At 35.9% G+C, this 22502-nt stretch overlaps 1 protein-coding gene and 1 long non-coding RNA gene across 3 annotated transcripts in view; one reads left to right on the forward strand and one right to left on the reverse strand.

Annotated features, from left to right (window-relative positions):
• Nucleotides 1-18524, forward strand: part of LOC127446293 (recombining binding protein suppressor of hairless-like protein) — a 39037-nt gene extending 20513 nt beyond the window's left edge. Inside the window, exons 12-13 of one of the 2 annotated variants that reach the window (XM_051707097.1) lie at nucleotides 2700-2878; nucleotides 17732-18524. In XM_051707097.1, coding sequence (XP_051563057.1) covers nucleotides 2700-2878; nucleotides 17732-17745 — 193 coding nt within the window. In that variant the 3' untranslated portion in view covers nucleotides 17746-18524. Of the gene's footprint in view, nucleotides 1-2699; nucleotides 5057-17731 lie in introns of those variants that run through there. The other variant, XM_051707096.1, reaches the window with a different exon arrangement.
• Nucleotides 257-22239, reverse strand: LOC127446312 (uncharacterized). The gene is made up of 3 exons (XR_007898195.1): nucleotides 22120-22239; nucleotides 7296-7520; nucleotides 257-1344 (listed from the first exon to the last, which is right to left on the reverse strand). It is a non-coding gene; the product is annotated as an uncharacterized LOC127446312 (long non-coding RNA).
• Between the last annotated feature and the right edge of the window lie 263 nt (nucleotides 22240-22502).

Consider the following 22502-nt stretch of genomic DNA (forward strand, 5'->3'; position numbering starts at 1 on the left):
ACTTTTGACCCGTGTTGAAAACCATTCGAAATGCATACATTTTTGATTAGTATACAGTGGTACTAAAGACCCCCCTTAACAAAATCTGTTTTACTGTTGTCCCAAAGTGTATAATGATATGGGTTAAAAATATATATATATATATATATATATATATTGAATATTCATAGAGTAATATCATTTTTAAAGAATGTTTTAAAAATAAAAAAAAGTTTAAAAACTTTGGCAAACATTGGATAAGGATCTGTCAGTTGACATTTATTTCATTCACTTTTGGCATTTAATAATGTCTTAACTATATTACAGCAATTTCTAATTTATTCTGCTTGAAAATCAACAGTGTACATTTTAGAGTTACAGTACATGCCTATTTCACAAATGTTTAAGAGGAAAGTAGCAATATGTGAGAAAGATTCAGTACCCAGTGAAGCTGGTGGGGATGCTAGAGAACAGTATGGGGCTAGGGGCTAAATTTGAAGAACAACTGAAATAGTTTAGGTCAAATTTGATTCATAGATTGTATAGACTATTTAAAGTTGTAAAACATCCATAAAGTCTGAAGGTGAAAGGTCACAACTGGTTCTTCCCATATGGGTCAAAATTGACCCATTAGGACAATGGAACACTTTGTTTTAAATTGTTATTTATCTTAAACACTTACATACAATAATTAATTTTCTTTTTTATTTTGTATGTTTTGATGGTCTTGACAAAGTCACAATTTTTCATTCCAGTACCAAAATCTATGCAGTATTTAAAACATATTACTACAATAGAAGGAAGTGGTTCATGTTTCTTCTAAAATCCTCTAATTTTAAGGAAGCTAAAGCATACAAGAGGCCATGCATTGCAGTGATTTTAACACAGGTAATGGGTGTGGCTAAGCACAATGCAAAGCAGGCTACCTAAACCCCTTACACTACAACCTAAACACTGCAACAATCACAGTTTAATTGTCATTATGCAAAAATAATTGACCACAGAATGCTAAGATTGACCAATCAGAATCAAGTATTCCAGAGAGCCATGTAATAATTGTTATTGGTCACTACAGTGACTGCATTTCCAGTGCAAGACACAGAACCAAGTTTTTATGCATACTGAACTAAACATGTGCATGATTTCCTGTGCAATAATTTTGGTTCATTGTGAGCACCTTGCCAAGGCTCCAGGGATGCCATGGTGTGACATTCCTCACTCAGCAGACTTGACTGGAATGATGGTCTCTCGTAGGTCCTTGTAGGGAGTTTCTTAGGGCTGTAGTGAAGCATCAGATATCAGCAAGGTCATTGGGTGATCTGCAACGGGGATGACTGCAACTCAGTGAGGTGTAATTTCCTACATCTTAAGTTACAAGACGTAAACATTTAAGATTAATTATTGGAGTGTTTATTTAATAATAGCATGAAATTGTAACCATATTAAAGTCCTAAAAACTACACAACTGCCGGAGCTATTTAGTGAATTTACCCATCAGTGTTCTTTCTATCAGAAATATAAATTAAACACCAGTTTGCTAGATGCTGGCACATATCGCTCAGTGCTACTTTCTTATTGAAGGAAGTTATGTATTGTCTTGCTCAAACTATAACCCCACAAACACACTATCCTTCTCAACAAATAGTACTTTGTGTATACCTTCCCCATATAATTAGTAGTTCTCTTATTTCTTCAATGACATTACACATTTTTCCAGGAATGTCTCAGTGATTTTTCCATAATACCAGCTTGTACATGCATATTGTATCAGGTCCATGAAATGCAGGTTTTGTATTTGTTTTAATCATAAATTCAAAATTGCCAGCTACAACACTGGAAGTGAGTTGCTATTACACACTAATGGCAGACCATTTTATCGACCAGGTGGATTAATCGCCAGATAATTTACGCCATTATTTTGAGATTAATGGCATTGGCCAATAATAACCCTGCCTTTTTGGCTGATTAGCAGAAGAGGTCATTGTCTGTTCCAAAATCTACCCACAGCCTTGTTGATAGATCCTTCTGTTTCAAAACATTTTTTTTTTTGTTGAGAATTTTCAGGTGTTATTTTACTATATATCGGCATTATAAGAGCTATCATACAGCATGCTCTCTAGATGTCAGTATCAGCATCCACAACTGAAGAACTCACATCAACCACTATTATAAACCAATCAAAATATTTCTAATGCCATGTTATACTTATACAGGAAGCCCATTACATGTTTACAATCATTTCAGCATTTGGCCACTGGCCTTTCAAATATAACACTATATATCATGTTTCCTGTAAACAGAAGCCCTATAGTCTGCATGGGTGATTCTTCAAATTTGGGGCACTTTAACAACTGGAAATGTTGAAAATGTCTACAAACGTATTAATAGAAAATCAGATTTTTTTTTTTTTTTTTTTGTTCCAAGGAAGAAATGCACAAAATAATTTTCCTGATTTTTAACACTTTCTATAATTATACTAGATAGGGGAAGTCTGAGTACATTTAAATGTAGTCATTTAGCAGAGACTTTTATCTAGGGATGTCCCGATACCATTTTTCTTAGAATGAGTACGAGTACCGATACTTCCTTTTTAGTACATAGCGGATACCGATACCTCTTTTTTTGTTTTATATTTTTTTTTTGTAATGTTGCAGTTTTCAAAAACAATACATTGCAAAAAATTTTACACATTCTTTGTGAAAATAATTTATTTTTGTCAGGTCGCCCAGGTCTCTGCTGTGCGTCGTCCCTGATGTGTCTATATTGAGTGGTGAGTGGAGATGGATGAGACAACCAATCACAGTGCCCCTATCTTTGATCCGATTGGACGACCTTATCTACAGGAGCTCTTTCTCATTCACTTACACACCAGAGCACAGTGCCCCCTCTCAATCAAACGGTACTGCAGAAAGAGCCGCAGACTCCGACTCACTCATAGACACGATACACCAGGAGTTCACACGGATGAACTTTCATCTATTTATGCAGAGCTGAGCTGTAAAATATTCATTCCAGATTATGTACAGTCCTGGTTCACATTCTACCCTATTGTAACACTTACATTAACCAAATTTTTGGTCAAAACAAGTTTTCATGTAACCAAAACTCACATAGCATGCGGTAACACACTAGAGAAAACCCTGACGGAGCGTTTGACGAACAGGAATGCGCAAAATGCATTTTGAGAGTGTGGAAAGAGCCGGTTCCAACCTGGTCTCATAGAATCACGTTACTTTACCTACATTTTAGCTAAATTATTTTTAAGTGGCTCATTGTAAATAATCGCAACAGTTTCCTGGTGAAATGAATAATTACTTTTATTCCCTATCACATGAATCACGAGTAATCTGGCAAATTACTTACTTTTCGAAATGTTCCTCACACAAAGCTATTTTAAAATATCTAAAGACTTTTGCAATAGCGCCTGAGTTGTGAGGCGATACACTTTAACGTTTGCATTGCATAACCAACTACATTTATCAGCTTGTTCGAGTGTGATCAAATTGCACAATACTGATAGAGTATTGCACTTGTGATGCAAAAGACCGGGTACGAGTCCTGAAGAGCACACAAGTCACCAAATGTGCTATAGAAGCATTGCAAATTGACGTGGCTGTTTCAGCAATTGCATTTTTCATCTCACATTTGCGTTTAATGACACTTTTAGTTAGGTTTAGGTTTAAAGCCCCATTCACACCGCCAGTGACATTATCGCTTGATGTTAGTAGTCTCTGTACTGTAAGCTGCTTGTAGGCATTCCTACTGCTGTCTTCTATTGTTACTGGTCAGCTGCATAACTGGCCATAGCTTTTGAAATTCTGATCACAGAATAGATTTACTGTTGGTAAAATGAAGATATCTTTCTAATTTAATAAGGAGTCAGTTTCACCATCACTTCATTTTCATGAGATCAGACTCGCCGGTTCAGTTTGAAACCGAGCAGGAATAAAATGAATTGGATTTCTAAAAAGCACAACTGGACCTGTCTCTCTAAAATTCTCATTGGTCAGTGGATGATTACGTCCAAGTGCTTCGCAGCAAGAGTAAAACTTTTCCCAACTTTTGGTCGCATAATGGAGCAATACTTTCGAAACCAAAAAAACTAAAAATCACTCAGAACATCTTAGCAACTACTTAGCAATGCTTTAGCAACCCCCCAAAACACAGTTTGTGGCGACAAACTTTAAACAGGAAAGTGCCACTCACCTAGTTTTCTTTTATATTACAAACTTTTTTCAAAATAGTTGATATGATTCACACAAGCCCCTATTTATCTCCTTTACATTTCATACCATGAACTTTAACCATACTATGCTAGCTTTAAACTGTATGAAGCATCAATTTCAATGGCAGTTCACCATAGTTGTATCCTAATTAGATTTTTTGCATTACTCTTATCTAATAAGTGATGATGTAATAATGTAGTGTAACTGATGTTATAATGTCCTCTATCTCAATTTTCTCCACATTAGAGACACTACAATAACCTTCTAACTCTGCACACAGTTTTACACAAAGCAGCTATTATACAGCCAAGTTACCCCATCCAAGATCATCTTCAAAGGCCGAAAGCTTAGAACATTCCCCATAAATTGTGTTGAAAAGTGTGAAAGTGTGAGTGTACACAATTTTTGAGGGGTCTTAGAGGTCTTTGGCTCGTTTCCTCTAATTACTAAAGCAAACATGCATGAGAGGGTTTGGACTGGCACAACACATCAACTAATCTTTATCATGTGTCCACCATCGCCAACAGGCCCCTGGAATTCATTTTCACATCAATTCGTTCCGCTCGGACACAAGAGATATGAACAAAGCTTTTCTTCTATCCGCTTTCGTTTTTCACACCTTCTCTTATGTAACGGGAAGGATAGTCTTTTATACCATAAAAAGGAAATATCTTTCAGCACCGACTTCCTGCTTGAAATGAAACTCTCAGAATGGCTTGCGTTTTTCTTTTTCAACAAATGGTCTGTGAAAGGCAATAAACATTAAAAAGACAAAATTTCTACAATAAAACAGTACACCAAAATGGGTAGCAGGGTTGCACATTTACCTAAATTAAGCTATCATTCAGTAAGGACTTTCTAGTTTGAGATGAAATGTAGGTTTGTAGTTAATAAAAGTGTCCTAAAAATGTTACTTATTGGGTGTCACAATTTTAAAGGTTGTTCTGTTTTTTGTAACAGAGACGTATTTTTCATACTGCTTTGCAGTAACCGGGTTGCGCACAAAATGCTCGTCAACGATCACACCATGTAGGACTACCAGGAATCTTGGGGTTGTGTTTGACGATCAGTTGAACTTCACGGACCACATCGCAAAGACAGCCTGATGATGCAGATTTGCGATTTGAGATTAGACTTTTGCTATCTGAGCATGCTAAACAACTTCTTGTCCAAGCTTTTGTCATATCTAGACAGGACTACTGCAATGGTCTTCTGGCACAACTTCCTGCATGTACAGCCAAACCTCTGCAATAAATCCAGAACACGGCGGTGTGTTTGGTTTTCAACAAGCCCAAGTCATTCACACTGCATGTCACACCTCTCTTCATCAAACTGCACTGGCTACCATTGGTTGCTCACATCAAATTCAAGGCATTGATGCTTGCTTACAGAACAGCCACTGGTTCTGCACCTCCTATGTACACTCAGTCTACGTGCCCTCCAGAAGCTTGCGATTGGCGGTTGACAGGCGACTCGTGGTGCCATCTCAAAAAGGCACAAAATTGCTTTCACTCTGACCTTTACTTCCACCGTTCCTTGCTGGTGGAACGACCTTTCGAACTCCTCCCGAGCAACTGATTCTCTAACTATTTTCAAGAAACATCTAAAGACGCATATCTTTTATGTGCACTTGACCCAATCTTACAAATACACTTTATTTAATACAAATATACTTTCTTCATAAATTATATACACTCACTGAGCACTCACAGGAAAAACTGTACACCTACTTATGCAATTATCTAATCAGCCAATTGTGGGCAGCAGTGCAGTGCATAAAATCAGGCATATATGGGTCAGGAGCTTCAGTTAATGTTCACACAAAAATGTGATCTCAGTGATTTTGAGCATGGCGTGATTGGTGCCAGATGGGCTGGTTTGAGTATTTCTGCTGATCTTCTGGGATTTTCATGAACAGTCTCTAGAGTTTTCTCAGAATGGTGCCAAAAACAAAAAACATCCAGTGAGCGGCAGTTTTGTGGACAGAAACACTGTTGATGAAAGAGGTTAGGCTACGGTAACTCTGTACAATTGTAGTGAGCAGAATAGCATCTCAGAATGCACAACACTATGAACCTTGAGGAAAATGGGCTACAACAGCAGAAGACCACATCAGGCATTTTATTAGGATCATAGTGTTCCTAAAAAAATGTTCCCAATGTGTGTATATACACTACCGTTCAAAAGTTTAGGGTCACTTACTCATTCTCTATTTTATTTCATTTTTCACATTTTAGAATAATAGTAAAGTCATCACAACTATGGAATAATAGAAATGGAAATATGGGAATTATGTTGTGACTAAAAAAAAAATCCAAAATAAATCAAAACTGTGTTATATTTTAGCATCTTCAAAGTGGCCACACTTTGCCTAGATTTTGCAGAAATGTACTCTTGGCATTTTCTCAACCAACTTCTTCAGGTATCACCCTGGGATGCTTTTTAAACAGTATTGAAGGAGTTCCCATCTATATGCTGGGCACTTAGTGGCTGCTTTCCTTAATTATTCAGTGCAAGTCATCCATTTCAAAAACGTATATTATATATATAAAATGTTAGTTTTGTAATTAAATATGGTGGCACAATTATATTTTTGTCTACAAAACTAATTTCAAACATTTAAGCATACGCCTTCAGATCATGAGAAACATTTCAGGCAAGTGTGTATATTTCGATAAAAGCATCTGATAAAAGAATAAATGTAAATGTAAAAAGCAGCATGGAAACAGCTAACTACTACGATTTTCATTCAAATTATTTAATAATTAAATTATTTTTACTACAATTACTTGATTATAAATTCAAAAGATTCCATATTAATTATGATTATTACGTAACTAAAATATGATGTATGATTTTAATTGTTAGATACAGTCGAGAAGAAACCATTTTACTTTTCTTGTTAGTTTAATTGCTCTTAGATATCAGTTTTACATGTGTATCTATTAGTTCTCTCAACAAAACATATGATTTGTGCCTGTAATGCTTCAAAAACAGAAATAGGATACCAAAGTTCCCTATTCATAGAAAGTGCCTTACACTGGGAAATATTTGGGCATGTGTATGTGGTGCATCAATAGTCTCTTTTACCTCTTTGGAGAGCTCCTCCCTTTGAGCATAAAGGAACCTCTGTCCATTTATTTTGGCTTGTCTTTTGTCTAATATATCAACACTCTCCCATCATTCCACCGCAATCTGCCTTCTGCTCCAATCTGTGAAATGATCACTCCCAGGATTGACAGCTCGTTTACAGCTCAGAGAAGGGCCCTTTAAGGGCCGAGGGGGCCTGGAAGAATTCTGGGCAGAGTTCTGACACTGGATGAGAGAATAATGAAAAATATGTCTTTACTCATTGTTCTCAAGGGGGAAATGTGAGCCAATTAGTGTGCCAATGTAGACCACAGTAGTTATCAAACGTGTCCTTGTGAATATCAAAACCTATGCTGTTGTAAGAAATGCATTATTATGAATGTTTTGAAAGATCAGCCATGTTTGCCCTGAAAAAACCCAGAATATTTCCTGTACATTTCTTATTTCTGAACACACACACACACAAATCATATATCATGAAACGGATAGTTCTGAGTCTAAATTCTGATTGGATGAACCACGTTTGAACCCATTTTAATATCCTATACCAGTGCTCCAGAATGGTCGAAAATACAACACAAAATAATTATGACAACAATTTAAAATCTAGTCGCCACTGGTGACAGTCAAGATCTAGAGATCATCTTGTGAGTTAGCCAGTGTGTCTTGTGCCTCTGTTCACCCTTTTTTGTTGAGACAAGCTCACTGTATGCATGCAACAAACATAGCCATGATGTCCGATTTGCCAACAAATATTGCGAAAATATTCAAAATGTTGTTAAACTCAGAAGCGATTTAGGGGATTTAAACCAGTCACATTCTCAGCTAAACATACAGTGAATCAGCCGACTCCCTCACTGAACCACGAGTCATTTTATGACCTAATTTGAAATTAGTTATGTCTAATTTGAACCAAGAAGTAATGTGTACTTTTGGTTCATCAGACATCAGTCTAATTAATGATGACAATGTGTAATTTAAGATAAATATTCTCAACTGAGTTTTCTTGTAAATAATTAATATGTTATAAAAACATTATTGATTAATGTAGAGCATAATTTGTATAACGACTTGAAGGGAGAACTTTGTTTGGGAGTTCATGTTGGTTTTGACTGACGGTGTCGCTAGAGAAGAAAAAAAGACTGTTTTAATAATACCCGATTACCGGAATACCGGACATTAAAAAAAACAAGTGGTCACTGATGATCTACTGTTGATAAATTACAGCTCATTTTATTATATGGATATGTTCACTTTGTAGCGTATCCACAGTTTTTCTGACCAACCATTGGGTGACGCCATGATGATTCTGAGTGCCGCTGGTTTTCTAGTTCCAGTCACCACAAGAACCAATGTAAAAATTACTGGAATGTGCGTTACTTCCAGACAGAGAAAAACAACCATTTAAAGTGTTATTTGAAGTAAAAATGAGTTCAGGCTCAACTTGTGCGGTTTTTGTCTTAATGATATCAATGTAACTAACATTAGGCCATCGCTTCATGTCATTCCAACTCTGTAAATTATCACCACTATGGAGCCACATGTTTTTTGATTGGGCAATTTTTACAGATTTAATAGTAAAGTCAAGTCATTTTTATTTGTATAGTGCCTTTCACAACACACATCGTTTCAAAGCAGCTTTACAGAAGATCATGCATTAACAGAAAATGAAACTGTAATATCTATAAAGTCTTAGAGTCATCATTGTGTAGTTTGATCAAATACGATTGTGAATTGTGTTTAAAAATAAGTAATTCAATAATAATTGTATTTAGAACCCCTGTGAGCAAGCCGAAGGTGACTGTGGCAAGGAACACAAAACTCCATCAGATGTTGGTTCATGGAGAAAAATAACCTTGGGAGAAACCAGACTCACTGTGGGGGCCAGTTCCCCTCTGGCTAACATCATGAATATAATGCCAATATTACTTATGTATAGTGCAAGTCATGGTTTAAAATGATTAAACTAAGTAAGTGTTAAGGGTCAGTGTTTAAACGAAGATTTTGTATGAACTGTAAAATTAATGACTAAAGTCTTTGAAGTTCATCCCGGATTAACTGCAAAAGTTCACATAGATGCATTGTCCTTGTTAGTTGGCTGATGAAGGGTTTTGCTGGCAATTAATTGATAGTCTATGTATTCCATTATAAGAGTGTAGACCATCAATAGACAAAGGTGATGCAGGCAGAGATCAGTGAGGTGCATCGCAGATCAACTGGCCAGTAATTTCGGTGAGGTCTATCTTAAATCCAAGGTTCAGGCGTACACTGGCACACACAGAACTAGTGTAGTACAGGTAAATACACTGGTAGAGCATTGTGCTAGCAATGCCAGGGTCATGGGTTCGATTCCCAGGTAACACACAAACTGATAAACAAAAATGCATACCTTGAATGCACTGTAAGTTGCTTTGGATAAAAGTGTCTGCCAAATGCGTTACTGTAAATCTAGTGAAAACACTGGAGATCCGAAAACAGGCTTCTGTTATGAATCATGGAACACTTCCACATTCAGGATAAGGGTGGATAATTGTAAGTGTACATAATTTTTTTCCTTTATCTGTTTGTGAGAGCACCTGGGAGCACAGATATGTCTGGTGTATTTAAGGGTATTTTTATAGTTAAAAGACCCAAGTTATGCTCAAAATATTTTTTCTTCTGGTTATTACTGGGATATTATTGGGATTATCTGGGATGCCATTCAGTTTGGACTTTTGTAGCCTCTATTTCTGGGCCACCTTGTCACAGTAAGACTACAAACATTTTAACACATTTTATAAATATATTGATTTTAAAAACAATCGACTGATTAATCGGTTATCAGCTTTCTTTCTTTTCTTCAGCTTTCAATCTTGATTCTGAATATCCATCTAAATCAAGAAATTCTATAATTTGGAAAACAGCTACAACAAAAAAAAAACAGCCACTTGGCTCCTAAATGTTTCATTCTAAGATGGGCATGCTGAGTGACTCCAGCCAGGTCTCCTAAGCAACCAAATTGGCCTGGTTGCTAGGGAGGGTGGAGTCACATGGGGTAACCTCCTCGTGGTCGCAATAATGTGGTTCGCTCTCGGTGGGGCGCGTGGCGAGTTGTGCGTGGATGCCGCGGAGAATAGTGTGACACACCTCCACACACGCTATGTCTCCGTGGTAACACGCTCAACAAGCCACGTGATAAGATGCGCGGGTTGACCATCTCAGACGCGGAGGCAACTGAGATTCGTCCTCCGCCACCCGGATTGAGGCGTGTCACTACGCCACCATGAGGACTTAGAATGCATTTTGAATTGGGCATTCCAAATTGGGGAGAAAAAGAGGAGAAAAATAAAATAAAGCCCTAGAATGCCTTAAAAGGGAAAGTTCACCCAAATGAAAATATGTAGGTGCCGATATGCACGAAGAATGTGAATTGCCAAAAAACAAAAGAACTTGATCCTTTCATGAATGCTCTGGGAGGGCTAGTAAAAGTGGAAATGTATAGTAAAAAAGGACTTAAATATTGATCTGTATCTCACCCACACCTACAGTATCATATCTCTTCTGAAGACATGGATTTAACCACTGGAGTCATATGGACTACTTTTATACATTATGTAAATTTTAATTTTTAGGTGAACTATTCCTTTAAGATGCTTTTACAGGACAGCTTTGGATGGAGAATTGAATAAAAATGGTGTTCACTATTATACGTTCTTGCTTGTTCTTTCGTAAAGATGCGATTAAACCTAAATACTGATTAAATCCAGTGCATTCATTTGACATCACATTGAGATCCAAGTTTTGAGCTCTTTGCTCTCTGTTCTGAGTACATGAGAACCTGGAAGTGGTCCTTTCTAGAAACCCTTTCTGCCTCCACAGGATGCCTGTAATGATGCCTGACTTAAAGGGGAACCAGCTGACCTTTATATCCTTCCGTTGGCCGGAACAGAATCGCTCCGTACAGCAATCCCACAAGTGATCTGTGTTGTCAGAATGCCTTAAATCCAACTGGATCAAAAACATGGGCGGAGAGCCCAAAACTTTGGAGAGCATTGCTGTGTTTATGTAGAATGGGAATATTTTCCAGCATTCTCAGCATTTAGGGTTTTTTAAAGAGTAGTGTACCTGATGTAAATATCAGCATTCCTCAGTAATCACGGGATACAGTTGCTCTTTGATAGCTCAGAAGACTTCATTGAAGTGTTAAAGGGATAGTTCACCCAAAAATGAAAGGTCGGTCATCATTCAGGCCTACTCACCTCATGTTGTTAATGTAAAGAGATTCATACATTTTAAGTGTACCTTTAGTTTCCAATACTTTGAGGCTTCTGTATCTAGGAGAAAGAACTGAGATACTAAAGAGGTATCATTTGTGTGTTTTCTACATTCTCATCTCTCTGGATCCTTCTACCTCCTCTTTGCGGCAGTATGCCGGTATTCCTGTGGGAATCTCTTTCCTCTCAGGAAGCAGGTCCCCTTTCAGAGTCAATAAGCCTTTCTGCTACCACCCCAGCCCAGCATGCACACTCACATGTACAAGCAGCATGCACACGTCAGTCTGACCGGCAGCCGTGGGTGTGTGGGCTCTTAGGAGCCACTTGTTTGAAGGGTTGGGGAACATTACTCCATCAAATGCTTTGTTCACTAGCACAGCACAGCAAACATTATTCAGTATACAATCATATAAGGTTTAATATGCTCATTAAGCATGAGTAAATATGAGTATTTTAAGCAAAAAAAAAAAATAATAATAATAATAATTCTAGTGAAAGATATACATAAATGACGATTAAAATCATAACAAATAGCCATGGATCAATATTTACTGAGCATCTATTATATTGTAGAGGGGCTTGAAATGACAATATTCACCTATGATTTTGGAGCAAAATTAAGGGTCTAAAAATAACCTTAGAAAGGTGGCAGCATCATAATTTTATTTTTACACAGAGATAGGTAGGTCCATTACTAAAATCAGTTGACTTCAGCACCTACTGTTACATTATATGCCAATGGTGTCCAAAACATTTTTCCAAAGTTGGAGAGCCTATAACTCGAGAGGTATTCTTAATATACTTTTAGATTCTGGTTCTGAACAAACATTCATTTTGTATCTTCTCCTTTTTAAGGTCCTGTATGTTTGAATCCCAGAGATATGGGGCTTTCGATGTGGCTTCATGCGAAAATGGCTACATTTTTACCAATTTTCAATGGTTGAAAACCAAATGTTAGTCATTTGGTTTGAAGCTAGTTTGACAAAGCAAAGGTCTGAAGTACAAATAATGTACTTTATTTTAAATCAATATTGTCAAAATTTCTATTCAAGAGTCCAAAAATGCACACTCATTAAGAATATTTAGAATAAGACTTTTGAAAAACAACACAAAAAAGTGTTTTTTCCCCATTTTCGGACTCACACTATTGGCATATAATGTAATAATGAGTGCTGAAGTCAACTGATTTAAGTAATAGACCTACCCATCTCTGTAAAAAAAAATTATAATAATGATGTTGCAACCTTTCTACAGTTATTTTTTGACCTGTAGTTTTGCTCCAAAATCATCAGTGAAAACGGTCATTTTGACCCTCCTCAACAAAAGAATGGATTACTCTGTAAAAACTGATCAATGGAATTTAATATTTTGGCTTTAATCATCATTTATTTGTATCTTTCTGCAGAAAAAGTATTTTAAAAAATGTCAGCCGTGGAAGTTTCTGAAATTTGGTTGATTTGACATGGAATAACCCGACTGCTCATCCTCAGGGTTAGCGATTAGAACAGATGCTTTACCCTAAATTTTAAACTTAGGCACGTAACTCATCCAACGTTTGTGCTATGGACTGATACCTCAAATCATGAATTTGTGCCAAAATACAATAGAGCTGGATTGGACACACAATGACTTCAACAACAACAACAACAAAAAGATGATACGGAAGCATTTTCTCATCGCTTTTATATAAGCCTAAAATAAGCCTAGCCTATAGATTTTGCTAATTTAAATGCACTGTTGTATCATTAGTTGCATTTTATTGTTTGCATTTGGTATTGTTTTTAGCCTATCAACAACAACAACAAAAAAGACCTGCTACCCATTAGTTCCCAACCAGCTGAGAACTACTGTTCCAGAATACTTTTGGTGTAAGTCTATTGCAGCATAATTCATCTTTTATCTGATATGACTAAAATTCAGATTGCTCCAAGATTACAGCTAAAAATACCTCACTTTCAACTCAGCAAAAAAACAACAGACATGAGATTAATTTAAAGACTTGACCTGAGAACAGGAAAACAACTAATATTATTCATCGGGGGGATAGTGATATTATTTTATATTTTTGTGCTCCCTACTGAGATTATATTGGCTTAGCGAATGTAAACATAAGTGTGTTTGTTCAAAACAAAATCATGCTCAGGGGAGATTTTTCAAATGTTATTCTGAGTGTAGATGGCCATATAATGGATGGGCAAGCGGAAAAACAGATAACTCTGACTGGAAAACCTTTAATATAATATTTTGACAGAGCAGAGAGTGTCAAGATATACCGCATTTTACATTTTCTTTTGAAATGTGACTGTGTAGCAATACTGTAACTATTCACATTATTGTAATGGCCTATTGTATTAACTAGAATACATACCTACTTGTGATTTCATTAGTTCAGTCTATCTCCATAACTGTAACCCAAGCACGTGTGGCGTATTTACAAGCTGATGTTCACCTTACATTTGACCCAGAAACAGACACTAAACGGTTGTTCACTTTCTATTAATTAGCACAAGTAAACATCCCGCTACCTTTGCTGACACATTTAGTGACATTAGCCTCTAAAATAATAATTCACATGACACAGCACTAGTTGAAGTTTTTCAAAATTAACCTTGTGTAACCCCGCGCACACATGCGTGGACATTGTATTTTTGGCTACACTATATGTAACACATAATTTAAATTCATTCAACACTACTGATCTCAGTTCAGAACACACTGGGCTGTCACTCAAGGCATAAACTTTTGACGCACTGAGTCATGTGACCAAACAACATGGTGCTGTCCACAGCAGAGTTTGTGTTTGGGAGAAACACCAACAAAACTACATCTGGTAAGAAACCTCATTAAGATTTTACATTGAAACCTGTTTGAGTCATTAGTTTCATCCGATATGTCATTTTTTTTTTTTTTATTTAAGCAATTTATTGTGAACTACCATGCACAATGTACACTAATGTTTACTTTAGCAAATTATTTCCTTAGAAATCCTATATTTACTGTGCATTATCACATTGCGGATCAATGGGTTCATCCAAAAGCTGAAAAATATTGCTTTCAGACACTTTATATGGAGTTAGGATGAAAATAAGGTGCATTTCGAACTGTTCTGAAACGATAACAGACAGACAGCACACTAGAGGTTAAGTCATTCACTAAATAGGGAGCAAGGGAGCATCCTATAGCTCTCTATGCAGCTAAGTGCATTCAATGCTAAAATCTGGTCAAAAGTTCAGTTTCAGGCTGCAGATGATGTTTTGACCGCTCAACCTGTTTGGCAGACATGGGACAATGATAATCAGTACATAGATTCAGAATTTATCATGTATAATTTTATTTTAACATGGTTGGCAGTGATTGGATGATGCTGGCCATTACTTTGAATCAGAATTAATTATGCTAATTTCTGTTGTAACATCTGTAATGTCTCAAAAACATGAATAACCAACATTCCTAGAGACAAACAATTTGATTGAAAAAATAAATAAATCATAATTTCATAACTTACTCCCAATGTCCACATATGTTGCCATCAATTTTTAGGAAAACTATTTGCTCTAGAGAAAAATTATTATTATTATTATTATTTTGCATGTTTATTACGTGTAACTTGTTACAAAACAAAAAGGAACATGGAAAATGCAAACAGCAGTCACGCTCAGCTCTCAGGAGGTTATAAAATGTAACCTAGTGTGGCAGTACCATGGTACAGTGATGGTGCCATATGGTAATACCATGGTACTTGAATATATATATATATATATATATATATATATAGACAGTTTTGTAAACCCATTTGACCAATTAATAGAAAATAACTGACTCAAAAGAGTGATTCATTTCTGAATGTGGCATCGCTAGTTTCTGACAGAAAATATGGGACATACAACGTGATTACTGAAAAATTAAAGCTGTGAAGACGCCTTATGTTTTCGGTTTACTAAAAAGAACCGGCTCGTAAGAGCCATTCATTCGTGCTCTCTCACTTTCTGGTAAAAGTTTAGAAAATATTTCATTCTTGATGTTTGAAAAGCACGGTCATCAATATTATTCACTCTGTAACCAAGCACAAAGTGTCATTATTTTGAGTCACAAGTGAATAATGAAAGTAACTGATGATGTACTCCCCCTGAGTAGCCAAAAATTATTAATCAGATTTTCACCCAGTGCAGAAAGGTTTGGATTTAAGTAGTGCATTTAAGCCAGTTCCTTGCACATTCGTGTTTTCATAGTAACTGTTCCCCTGTCTTTATTTATCTGGAGCTTGCCATGGCAATTCTTTTGGTAAGACTTGTTAAAGTAAGCATCACTATTAGCCTACTGTTTCTCATAAATAGGTATTTTTCAAAACCCTGACTATAAAACTTAGTACATACTTGTTTGTGCTATGCACCATTTGTGCTACAAGTTGTGTGAATTGTTGAGGAAAAGTGTGCTATTACTTTTTGAAGTGATCAGGCAAGTGATGGGCAAAAATTACATTATTAAAGGAGGGACCCAAGGCATATTTAGGGACCAGAATAGATGTTGGGGTGGGCTCTTGTGACTTGGGCCAGCAGGTAACGCCCTAGCAACCTCCCAAAGCACCCTAGCAACCACATAAAAATGCCCTAACAACCATTCACAATACTGCAGAAATACTTAACAGAATACTGTTAACAGATTTTCCATTTCTAGTGTTATGAATGAACCGTAAGTAATCAGATGCAGTCTTTAAAGGAGCAATATGTAATATATTTACTGTACTAAAGCATAAAATTATTATAATATGTTATCAGAGATTTAGGAAATATGCTAAGTTGAAATACTGGTTCTTCGAAAACAATGCTACAGCCAGTATATTCTACTTTGAAATGTTCATTCTGGGCCGGAATTTCTGTTTGTGTTTTGGCCTGTGTGATCCAGCCCACTGCCCATTTCCCAATAGTATTTAGACAGCCCGGTTTGCCAGATTTGAAACAAGTTAGCAGGCAAACACAGCATGCTGCAGCCATGGAAGCCAGCAATACATCTAGCTAACATTGACAGAGTTATAAAAAATCCACATGAGCTGGTTTATAAATTGCAAACGTATACATTAGCTGATCAAATTACAGTGTAAGGCTCGTCGCTTGCCATTGTCAGTTTGCTCGTTCCTGTTGCGTGTCCTCAACCTGGCAACCCGCATGAACTTAGAGTCTGGGGAAGAGGGGGTGGGGGGGGACAACTCTTTCCAATATTTTGAATTTGGACTGCAGTACCCATTTTAAATGCTTAATGTCAATGTTACATATTGCTCCTTTAACATTTCGTTTCTGACCTAATGTTTGATCGAACTGCCAAAAGTTGAGATCTTTTACAGAAAATTGGATCACAAATCCAAAATAGCCTTGATAACTGGATGTCACCTACTGAATAAACCATGGAACATAAGGTCACATGACAACAATGTTGTCATACAATTGGTTGAAACAAAATTTCATGGACTAATGCACTTTTTCACTTACATTTTCAACATACATTGTATACTGCACAGTATTCACTAAGCTTGTATCTGCACTGCAAAATATCATTTTCATTTAGTATTTTTGTCTTGTTTTGCAGTAAAACTATCTAAACTTTATTAAATCGAGATAAATGTACCTGAGAAGCAAAATGACATAAGATATGTTGTCTTGTTTTTAGAGAAATTGAACAAAGTTTCGTTACGTTTATGCCTATAAGAAAAAGAAACAAAATAGTTTTTTTGCCAATGAGGTAAGAAAAAAAAAAAATCCAGATTCAAAGGGAAAACAAGTTTATTTTTCTTACCCCATTGGCAAATAGTTTTTTCTTGATTTAAGCATTAGCCATGCCAAATTTTGTTAGATTTATCTGAAAACAAGACTTAATATCTAATGCCAATTTCAAGTCATTTTTCTTGTTTTAAGGATGTTTAGATATTTTTACCAGAAAATAAGACAAAAAATATTGTAAACATCACGTATGACTTTACTTCTACACACAACCATAATAACTTCATAACAGAACTGAAATGTGATCATTTTAAAGAGTTCTAGGTAGGTAAAACCCCTCCTCCACACTGACACTGCCATCTCATAATGGGTGCTACAGTGTGCTAATGAATAGAGAACTGTATTCACCATGCTTTGACATTTCTATAAATTGATAAATGATAGTTTATAAAGCTTTCGTCTGTTTTCTCAGGAGTTTCCACGTAGAATAAAGGCCCCAGGTACCTCAAGACCCCAACAATGCCACGTGTGTCCTTGCCTATCCAAGATAACCTTTAAAAACGTGATTATTACCTATCATTGTGCTTTCATTACTACTGTTTAGGCTTTTGAAAAGCAATCTTTTCAGGTAGGCTAAACTTGCCTCCATCAGCTGTAATTTCTGTTTGTGTGTAACAATGTAATGTGATAGGGGATAAAATTCAATAACATGAGGAATTTTTCCTGATTACAGCAGAGAACAGATAATCTTTTCAACACATGACAGATTGCGAATGGGGACCAAACATTCAAATATTCCCCCCATAGTGTTATCTACTGGAATAACACTGAAGAGTGTATTAATTGGAAAAACGTATGGACTCAATGTAACAAATACTTCTAACTACTAACAAAATTAAAGAGGTCACGTTCCAGATTATTCACTGAATATACCCTGTATGTACCCAGTATAATAAAAATTACATTATTAAAAGAAGTCAAATTGAAATGAGTGATAAATGTGCATTCTGTAATGATGATACAGAAACATTATCCCATCTGTTTTGGACCAGCCACTTAGTTAAAACATTTTGGGATGATGTCTCTCAATTTGTGTGTAGGAAAACAAAGTATACAATATCCCATGAAGAAAACAATGTATTACTTAATTTTCACCACCGTAACAAAGATGTCAGCCTTTCTTTCATAACAAATTCTTAATCATTTTTGGTCGGAAAATAAACCAAACTTCAATGTATTTCTGATAGAATTGCAGTGTTATCATAAGACGATAAAGGTATGTAAAAATAGTAAAGCACAAAGATTTGTTAACATTTATATATAAGTTAACAGATAAATAATTTTTGTCTTTTTGTTTTTACTGTTTTTCGTTTTTTTTCTTTTGCTTCTTCATAATGTCTGTATTATATTTTAAACGTGTTTACCATGTTTGCTGTTTCAATAAAAAAAAAAAAAAAAATTAAAAAAAAAAAACCATTCAAACATTCTTAGTCCTCTACAAATGGGGTAAACATGCAGTGGCGCCATCTGTAGGTAACAGCTAGGAACTGCAAGTTATTGATGTTCATTAACACTGAACAATTGCACCATCTAAATGGACAAAGCCATTGTATAATTGAATATAACAAGGAATCTAATGATGAAAATTGGATTAGTCTAGTTTTTCAAGGTGTAACACTACAATAAAATTGCACTGTTTAAGATACAAGTCCGTCACTGGGGTGGTCCCATGGTTTTGAGGACATATTTGTACCCTCAAGGAGACAAAAAGGTACGTACTTTTGTTCCCAGAGGAAAAAATCATATAAATGTACTTTTAAAGGTCCTTAGGGTACAATTATGTTCCCAAAACGAGTTATACATTTGAAATAGAGGTACAGAAAAGGTCCAGTGATGGTCATTGTACCTTAAAAGGTATAATTTTTTTCTGAGAATGATAATGTGTAAGTCCTTTTTTTGGTTAGTTGTCCTGTCCCACTGTCTGACTTGAATGCATCCTATCAGTCAACATGTTTTCCAGCAACTGTATGTGTTTAACAAAGTATTTTGAAAAGCCAGAACTACGATTTAAACACTTGAGCATGCTGGGCATGGAATTACATGCCCTATTTCCCGGCAGATATGATTAAGTTCAAACCAAAACAAGGTTTATAGTGTAGTTGTGTATAGCTACAGATTTGTCTGACAAAAGGGGAAGGGGAGGAAAAGAGGAAAGGAGAAGATGAAATGCATTTTAACATCAAGACTTTGATACGGTATGTATTGGTGTGCGTAACCATGAGATTCAACACATTCCATTACAGATCAACCGCATTTAACAGGCGGAACCAGAAATTGTAGGTTTCAGGCTTCCTATGGCTTTGTCCAAACATATACCCAAACCACACCGCACCATACTTTGTCACTTTTTCCATTCTCCAGGGATCTGGCTTTTATGTGGTTTGCATCTGGTTCTGTGTTTTGTACAGCAATGCAAGCAATCTTGCTATAAATACCAGCTTTATGATGCACATTTTGTTTGGTTTTTTTTAAAACTCAAGGTTACCTCTGTGCATGTGCAAGCAGGCTTGAAATGTGCCCTGAATTCGCCTGAAAACCGGAACAGGGCACTATTAGTTTACACATATTGCTTTTGGAAATAACTCTACTGATGATTTAGGTTACAGTAATATAATAAGCAGGTAGAATTGGCAATTAGCATAAGGCAGTGTATTGGGTGGCCGTGATTTAGCATGGTTCCAGAATATGTCTCTAAGTGGCCGTTTACACGACAACGTTTTCAACTAAAAACCGAAAACGTTTTGGCTGTTCGTTTACACGACAACGGCGTTTTGGGGTCTGAAAACGCAAACTTTTGAAAATGGGTTTCAAAGTCCAAGTTTTTGAAAACGATGCCGTTATTGTCTCCGTGTAAACACACAAAAACGCGAATTTGTGAAAACGATGATGTCAAGCGCACGCGTATTACATGTTCAGCCTATAAGTATGTGCACGAGTACTTCAAAACAACGTGCGAGACATTCAAAACTACAATGGCGGACTACAGGACTGTGTGACAAGATTGAGTTTGTTGACGCTTCTCCAGCAAAGTGTAGATTTACTACATCACTACTACGACCAGCGACCGCCATCTTTTCATGGTTTTCACTGCTCTGTGGAAGAATGCTTGTGCGCACAGGCACGTAGTGTTTCTTTACAAAGTGACATCGCCAACTACTGGCCTGGCATGCATAATACAGCGTTTTTAGTCGTTTTCGCGGATCCGTGTGAACGGGGATCGTTTTGACAACGTTGTCGTCTGTACGCTAAACTTTTTAAAAACGCAAAGGAAAAACTTTTCCGTTTTTAGTACATCGTTGTCGTGTAAACGTACCTTAATTGATGCAGTGGGTCTACATTATAATTCTCCCTATTTTAAAGGGTTACTTCAACCAAAAACACAAATTATGTCATCAGAAATTTGCTTAATCATAACAAAACTAAAGTCACAATGTTGAAAATCTTAATGTTCCTAATAGTCTTCATAGTTTATTTTATTCTTCTATTTTAGGGTAAATTACCCTTATAAACCTTTAACATCTTTAATATTTAATTTTATTTACATTATAATGATGATGCCATGTTTGGATGTCTAACATATTGTCTATAGGCTAATACTTTAAATAAAACAAAGTCTAAATATCACAGAAAAAGATTGCTTTCACAGCAAGTTACCTTGAAAGAAATTCAAAATGTGAATGGTAAAGTGAAACATCGAGATAACTAGATTACTATCAACATTCTGAAATGTTCATGCATGGGTGAATCACATTAAACATATGAAGAACATGTCTAGGTCATATTATAAACCAAAAATAAAATAAAATAAGAAAGTGCATTCTGCATAAAGAAAATTAATATTGTGGCATTATTTGTATGACAATTAAGCACAAACACCCTCCACAATTCTCATTTTCATAATGCAAAAAAAAAAAAAAAAACACACACAACAACAACAACAATAATAATAAATAATAATAATAATAAAATGCATAAAGCAACAAAATAATGATATATTTATGTTTATTCAATTTGTTGCTGACTTGATGTCAAAATTAAATGTCACAATACAAAAATCTTAATGGTCTTAAAAGTAGTCTTAATTTTTCTAAGCAAAATATTATTTATTTCGATATTTATTTTGAATCACTTGAGATTGACCCGCCTACTTTTTAAGATTCAATAATATGGGTATTAATTAGGCCACACACAAAAAAAATAACTGTAATTTAAAGATTATTCTTATTTTTACACGTTTAGCATTGTGACCCTATATGAAAGTGAAATCAATTAAAAACAATCTTTAATTTTTGAAGGGTATGACAACGAGGCTGTGGAAAATTAGATTATTTCTTCGTTTTCATCCAGCGTGCATTCACTGCCATCTAGTGAACAGTTTCGAATACTTTACCAGTGTTGGTTCAAGAGTAGTTGTGGGCGTCCCTCAGGACAACAAACCACGCCCCTTACACGTTACGCCTACCACCAACCACACCCACTGCATATTTACCAAGCTGTGAGCGAATACAACACAATACTTTTTAATATCTCGACATGGCACAACTCTATTTCCTCCGTACAATCATTTTAATTATTAAACTCTAAAGTACAATTACAGTTTTGTTAAAAATAGCTTAGGGGTTGGAGTGTAGGTTTAGTTTTGTACATTATATAAGCTACTTTTGATTGTGTTTAACTTCTAGGTGTTACTGAAATTGGACAGAAATGTCCATGGTGTGGAAGCACTCAACAGGGGAGGCTGATATGTAAATCAACATTGATCAAACCAATAAAAGATTAAAGTAGGTCTTATTGTCATACCGTTTTGCTGATAATTATGCTCCCGTCGACAGAGGCTTGTCCTTAATTAAATTAGTCTTTATCTTCATCGATATTTTGACTAAATTACATCTCACGTCTCTGTTCATCTGTCGCGTGAACCCCAAACAGTCTTTATGACGCGCTAAAGTGATACTGAAAGCTGATTGGCTTGAAAGTTTAACCATGATATTGATTGGTTATGTATGCGGATGGAGGCAAATTCAATTTCTTCTCCTTTTACCTCATCTGGCCGCATGGACGGAAACAAATCACGTTACGATATTTGAAAACTACTGTATCATACATTATTTGTCTAAGGAGACTGTTGTTAAATACATGTATTAAATCAGTAATGCTTATATCTTTCAGCTTTATATTGAAAT

The sequence above is a fragment of the Myxocyprinus asiaticus genome, chromosome 9, assembly GCF_019703515.2.
Source record: "Myxocyprinus asiaticus isolate MX2 ecotype Aquarium Trade chromosome 9, UBuf_Myxa_2, whole genome shotgun sequence".
NCBI classification, from domain to species: Eukaryota; Metazoa; Chordata; class Actinopteri; order Cypriniformes; family Catostomidae; genus Myxocyprinus; species Myxocyprinus asiaticus.